Raw genomic sequence first — 6755 nt, 5'->3', positions numbered from 1 at the left:
ACTTGTCGGAATAATAAGATTATAGAAAATACAAATTACATTAAGGATTTCAAGCTTTTATTGTTTAATAATTCAGTTTTAAACTTAATTAGTAAACAATTAACAAAAATAGACAAACAAGTGTCCGGTTTATAACAACAATTGACTAATGTTTCCGGGTAGGTTTAAGAATTAAATACTCATTCGATACTTTCATAAACAAACTCTGCGATCACGGACAAAGATGTATTCAGCATAAAGGGTTTTATGTAGTACACTAATTGTTTACCGGAACCAATTGTTACTAAATAAACAGAAATGACTAGACAATGGACTCAAGTTTTTTGGTACAAAAACTAAATACGTACTTAAATCCCTAATACCATCAACAGATAAACGAACAAAGATGTTTTTTACGTAAAGGGCTATAGTGCACTCAATATGGACTGTAACTAATTGATACTGAATGCATTTCCGTATGAATGTATGTACATGTCGATACAATAACATGTTCGTTTGAAGAGAGCCCATTTTTACTTTATTTTATATCAAGAACAAAGTATTTTTTATTTATACTTTTTATACTCAAGAAAGTGGTGACTGCAAACAGTTCGTCTTTTGAGCTCGGTCATCGCAGTTCATAATATCGGTACATCGCAGTTCATAATGTCAGAAAAATTAATAGAAGTTGTGCGACAGTACGAATGTGTCTATGACGTCAGATCCGTAAAATATAAGGACCAAAACATTCGCAATGAAGCTTGGGAGGAGATGTAAAAAAAAATATGGGATACACCGTTATCGATCACTGTCAAGCGTCGTCCGAGCGTCGACGAATTGGTATATATCACCGTCAAGTTAGTATAAACAATTCTATAGAATTTCAACGAGACCGCTCCGATCCCGCACGATCCCGTAAGATCCGGCGTATCGTACCGGGTATGACCCTACAATTTGTGTGTGTTTAAAACTATCTAAAAAAAATATCCCGCGTATAGCATACCGCTCCCTCGCTGTGTGATCGCGCCCTTATAGTACGATGTATAATGAGTCACGATGCAGACATGTCCCAAATTGATGGTTAACCATTGTCTGGCAGACTGTTGCCCAGGGTCAGTGCACCACCAAGCATTTGTTATGGGTCGCCACACGTGCACCTCGACAGCCACTCACAAATTACACAAGCAAGACAGATTCGCATTACTCACAGCTCTGCATGCTTTCGGGTACATCTATGCATATTATATGTAGAACTTTCAATTTCAAAATGGAGATCAATACAAACCATAGTTGACATTATCAAACCAGAGATGGAAAAAGAAATATAGAAATTGAGTCAATTAAAAAACAAGACATTTATTAATAACATTACATATAATGTATTTATGTTCCTTAATTTCTAGTGGTTCCACCGTACCTGACCAAGACAGCCGCCAGGGTAGAGGTGAGGCAGAGGGTGCGAAGAACCCCTGGGTTAAAGTCGGCTGTCTACACAAATGACGACATAGCAAACACTTGTTTATTGCGACATATACAGGTTTTTCCAGAGAAATGTAATAATAATAGAAGGGCCCTTATGAATAAATAATTGTTGTCAATATTACGCGGTACGTCTCTATACATACGCTCGCACGGAATACAATCGGATCAATTTACTTATAAAAATGTATCCTATGTTGTTTATTGTATGTTTTTGAATGCATTGTGCAATTTTTACCGGTGCTTGCCCATCTTGCAAGTAATATAAACAAACAGATGTTTTTATCGGACATACGTCGAGTCCAAGCATCAAATACGACTGATGCTAAAATTATTTAGGATTGTCTGTGGACAATCGTCACTTGACAACAATATGACGCCTAGAGCCACTTCTATTAATATAACATTTCTTTGGGTTTTTCACTCCGACTTCAATATTTTATTACTAACCGTCTTAGTTCAGAATCGATTTTTTACAAAGTAAATTCAATATTTTTATTTCAAATTAAATGTTTCATTTAAAATTAAATATTTCAAAAATTTAATCAAATAATTGGTTAGTTTTTAATAAATTTATTTTCATTTTTACATGTTATCATTATTATGAAATTTGGTGACTGGAAAATACATAAAACAGGAAAGAGGGAACTAAATATTACATATCACTTTTAAAATACATCATTTATTTATTTTATACATAATTTAATTTGCAATGAAAAACATTTAATTTGAAATGTAAAATATTTAATTTGAAATGAAAAATATTGAATATAATTTGTAAAATATTGGATTTGAAGTGCAAAACCTTTAAAACTAAAACTCTCCTCGGTGATGATAAAATATAAGAACTGGAACACGTATTGATGAAATGGAATGTATTGGACTTTTCAGAGACAAGATAACCGAGAAAAACTTGTTTTGTAGAGGTGAAGATGAGGAGAGAAGTCAGATATCTGATTAAAACGGAAACTGGACCATTAATTTCTGACATCAGAAGCAAAGATAACAAAACATGGTGAAATATTGACTGATGTCAGCAAGTATGAGATCAAGGAAGCTCTTAATAAGATTGAAAATAGAAAGTCACATAGTAAAGATATTTAGTATTACTGTAGATGGAAGGAAAGGGAATAATTTTAGTGTTACAAAACATATTCAATAGAATTATGGGGGCTCTAATTATGAAACGACAGTGTAGGCTATGCATTACTTTTTACAGTAATAAATGGTTGGATGTAATGTAATGTAGAGCTACCACAGAATTATTGAAATAGAAAATACCAGAAGATTGGAAGAGACCACGATGATAATTCATATTCACAAAAAGGGCGACAAAACTCAGTTTTTTATTTTATTTAAAGATTTATATTTTTCCATGGTGCCATTATGGGTTGCCCCCATGGTATTAAAATTTTACATAAATAAATTTATATTAAAATAGCGGGTAGGATGGTTTTGCTAATTTGATTAGGAACCGTTTCAACAGTGAAATCGGTTAAATTGGCAAACTGTCACAAATATCCTAATCTGAACAGCAGCACCGCAGCGATACTTCAAATAAATTCTCATAAATCCTGGGATCCTACAGGCTGATTAGAAAATAGCTATTTACAAGGCTCTTTTTTTTATCTCTTCTTGAACCTTCTTGGTTTCGAATGATGTGAAACTTTTTTCGGTTGATATTTAGAATTTCGCTTGTTGTTTTGTATCCTTTTCTTCACAACAGATTTAAGCTCTCTTCTTAATTTCTCCGTGCTGGGTTTAGTGTTTAAGAAAAATTCTAGACCCTCTAAAAAATAAAAATAAAATTTATAAACATTTCAAAGCTATTTAAGATTCCATTCTTTTATAAAAGCTCACCCATCAATCGTGCATCTTTATCAGAAAAAAAGAAATTTTCTATAATAGCTGTTGATTTTACTGTTGAATCACCGTTAAGAGGGGGGTTAGCCTTTTTACTATCTTTAGTTTTTTCTTTCTTACTACTTTCATCTTCACTATCAGATGTGTCATAAAAGAAGGGATTTTTTTCCCCACCCAATGGGTTTTTGACTTTTTTATTGCTTTTTTCGATTGGTTTTGTACTATATTCTTCACCAGGCGTTTCAATATCTATAAATTAATATAATGTATATATTTATTTTATTATCGAATAATTATTTTGATTATGATAATTAAATAAAAATAAATAAAACACCTTCAATATTGTTATTTTTAAAAAGGCTGGTGATACTAAATGGTTGCGTATCTGTTGACTGCGCTTGAGAGATATTATAAAATTCGTTAATTTTATAATACCGCTCATGCGAAACTTCAGGTGCAGCATTTATTGCAGGTCTCTCCTTCTCATTAATTTTATTTTCTTTTTTAGATTTTTTTGATACTGCAGACTTCTCTGACGGTTTATTTAAAAATTTGGTATGGTCTGGACGAGATGGATCAAAGCGTAACATGGTCTTCAAAGGTAATCTATAAATATAAAAAAAAGCATTAAAGTTTACAGTATTCTAAATTTCTAAATAAAAAAAAAACTATATTTACTTTTTACTATTAGCATTTTCGGTTCTGATGGAAATAACTTTGGAATCCCCAACAATCCCTTGTAAAATTTGGAATTGTTTTAATTTTTCGTCGTCATTGATAGCATCGATTTCGTCATTATTTTCCATTTCCAGATCATTTTTGTCATCAACATCCAAAAACCGTTCATCCAAAACAAATCTTTTGTCAGATTGATAGCGTGATTGAAGTTCCAAAAGCTAAAACATACGTGCATTTTAGATCAACAGAAAATTTAAAATATTAATTATTTGACATAATAAAATATATTGCTTTACCTTTCGACCCGATTCACCTTCAAATTGTTGTTTGAGTTCAAAATTATACGTGTCATCCCCATCATCAGACTCGTCGACAAATAATTTTGCTTTGGATTTATTTGACTTCACATTTGAAACCCTCTCTGCACACTTGTTGTCTCTGGTGTTCTCGTTACTTACGACATTACCATCTTCATCATCATTGAAAATTATTTTATTATTTTTTTTTGTATCCTAAAAACTTTATTCCTTTACAAAAATGTATAAAATAGAACAATTAAATAAAAAAAATGCATAAAATGACTAACAACTCCAGAAAGAGCCATCTTAATGAGAGATTTCTTTTCATTGTATACTGATTTCATGTTTTGAATGGACTCCAATCTTTTCTTATCAGAAGGATTCAAACTTCCTTTTTCCTTTTCGATTTTATTTGAATGTGCAACGTTCGAAAAACCATTTGTAGTTGTTTTACTAGAAACCTGTAAATAAAAAACGAAACATTCATTGTAGTTTAGTCTTACACAATATCAAAAAGTTTGTAGACTTGATACTCACATTTGGGTCAATACTCTTCCAAATTTTTATTTTTTTTGGGGCAACAACTATATCATCTGTACTAATATTCATATTATTAAATGAATCTTTGCGTTTTTCTTTTTTCTTTTGATGATCATCTCCTTTCTCTAAATGATCGTCATAGCTGTAATAACTTTTTTTTGGTTCAACAACTATATCATCTGTACTAATATTCATATTATTAAATGAATCTTTGCGTTTTTCTTTTTTCTTTTGGTGATCATCGCCTTTCTCTAAATGATCATCATAGCTGTAATAATTTTTTTTTGGTGCAACAACTATATCATCTGTACTAATATTCATATTATTAAATGAATCTTTGCGTTTTTCTTTTTCATTTTGGTGATCATTTCCTTTCTCAAAATGAGCATCATAGCTGTTATAATTTCTTTTAGTTTCAACGTCATACTTCGGAATTTGTAACTGTGATTCTTCGACCTTTAAAAAATAATTAATTTCAATTTCTGGAAAAACAACAAATTTCGCATTAATAAAACACTAACCTTTATTTCTTTGGGGGATCCTGCTTCAGATCTTTCCCTTTTTAATCTTTCTAAAAAGCTTTCCTTGGCAATGGACACTTTCAAAAATGATCCATTCCATTTTTGCTCAGAAAACTCTTGAATACCTGTTGATTTTGCAAATTAAATATAAATAAGATCTATTAGCATATTACGAAATAAACAATATTATCTTTAAAACTATAAAACATACATTTGTTTACATTGAGAGTATTTGACTCCAAAGTAATGAAGGCAAAAAGTTTATTGGTAGTTTGGCTATCATTCAAATCGTTTTTTTCTTTTAAATCAACTTTTACTACTTTTCCATAAAACTCGAATTCTTTTTTCAAGTCATCTTCTTGAGTTCCTGAAGGAATGTTGCCAATGAACAAACGCGTCGACATTTTCTGAAATAAGAATAAGACTCGTTATTGTGAATCATGAATGGTGAAGAAAGATACTTGCGTATTTAATAAATTACGTGATTTGAAACCAATTTAATCAAAAATTATTGTATTTACAAGGCTCTTTTTATTTAGATATAAACACCTACTTATCACGCGTGACAGCCAATATTTTAGGTTATGCGCCCACACTGTGCGCGAAGCACGGACCATGTGATGTTGCCAGTGTAAAAATATTTGTTTCGATTTCATCTAAAAATTGGCTCAGTGACTACATCCCAAATGTGAAATGTGAACCGGTAACAGGATAACCGGTCGCTCTAGATCGGTAACACGTCGTCACCCGTCACACTAAAACCGGTCGCAAGAAAACTGGTCACACCCAAAAATGCGACCAATTTTTAATTTTTGGGTGCGACCAGTTTTTTCGTGACCAATTTTCGGGTGTGACCAGTTTTCTCGTGACCAATTTTTGGGTGTGACCAGTTTTCTGGTGACCAGTTTTAGGGTGTGACTAGTTTTCTCGTGACCAATTTTAGTGTGACGAGTGATCACGTGTGACCGATCTAGAGCGACAGGTTGTCCTGTGACCGGTTCACATTTGACTAGTAATCCCCGAACCAATTTTTTGACAACAAAATCTCGATTAGCATTAGAAAATCCTTTTTCTTTAATGAAGTCAACTATTTTTTTTATAAGCTTCCTCTTTCAGATTTTTGTTTTTATATTCCTCGGACTTAATTTTCCAGTGGCACGGAAAAGACTGGTACATTAAAAGTAATTCCACAATCAATTCTTTACTTCACGTGCGTAAGTCCGCCATCTTGTAACAAAAGCGCGCCCGAAAGAATTTTTTGTGTAAAGACAACGTCAAGCCACACGATTGCGCGCAGGACTGCTGAGTTTATCGCGCGGTTTATCCCTTCTCGGTTCAAGATCTTTACACGCGCACTCTTTCGCGCACAATTATCTGTTTCATTGATAGAACGACT

The 6755-nt window shown here is 32.4% G+C and overlaps 1 protein-coding gene across 2 annotated transcripts; it reads right to left on the bottom strand.

The window, feature by feature from the left end:
- Positions 1-1316: 1316 nt before the first annotated feature.
- On the bottom strand, positions 1317-6108 carry LOC143912695 (putative RNA-binding protein CG14230). 2 transcript variants are annotated; one of them, XM_077431993.1, is made up of 10 exons: positions 5913-6108; positions 5571-5766; positions 5360-5484; positions 4836-5294; positions 4586-4759; positions 4296-4511; positions 4000-4217; positions 3656-3927; positions 3319-3570; positions 1317-3247 (listed from the first exon to the last, which is right to left on the bottom strand). In XM_077431993.1, exons 2-10 carry the CDS (start codon positions 5761-5763, stop codon positions 3084-3086), a joined length of 2073 nt encoding a protein of 690 aa, XP_077288119.1. In that variant the 5' UTR covers positions 5764-5766; positions 5913-6108; the 3' UTR covers positions 1317-3083. The 2 variants fall into 2 exon arrangements, with proteins under 2 accessions (XP_077288119.1, XP_077288120.1); XM_077431994.1 differs by having other exon boundaries at positions 1323-3247; positions 5909-5984.
- Positions 6109-6755: the final 647 nt, after the last annotated feature.

Source organism: Arctopsyche grandis, chromosome 6 (assembly GCF_051622035.1).
Source record: "Arctopsyche grandis isolate Sample6627 chromosome 6, ASM5162203v2, whole genome shotgun sequence".
NCBI classification, from domain to species: Eukaryota; Metazoa; Arthropoda; class Insecta; order Trichoptera; family Hydropsychidae; genus Arctopsyche; species Arctopsyche grandis.
Note: the sequence above shows the minus strand (reverse complement) of the source record. Positions and strands in the feature narration are given on the sequence as shown.

Coding starts and splice junctions, on each gene's coding strand:
- LOC143912695 (XM_077431993.1), bottom strand. CDS start 5,763: ATGTCGACGCGTTTGTTCATTGGCAACATTCCTTCAGGAACTCAAGAA. Junction 4,760..4,835: donor GGAAGAGTATTGACCCAAAT/GTGAGTATCAAG, acceptor TTTTATTTACAG/GTTTCTAGTAAAACAACTAC. Junction 3,248..3,318: donor TAAAGATGCACGATTGATGG/GTGAGCTTTTAT, acceptor TTTATTTTTTAG/AGGGTCTAGAATTTTTCTTA.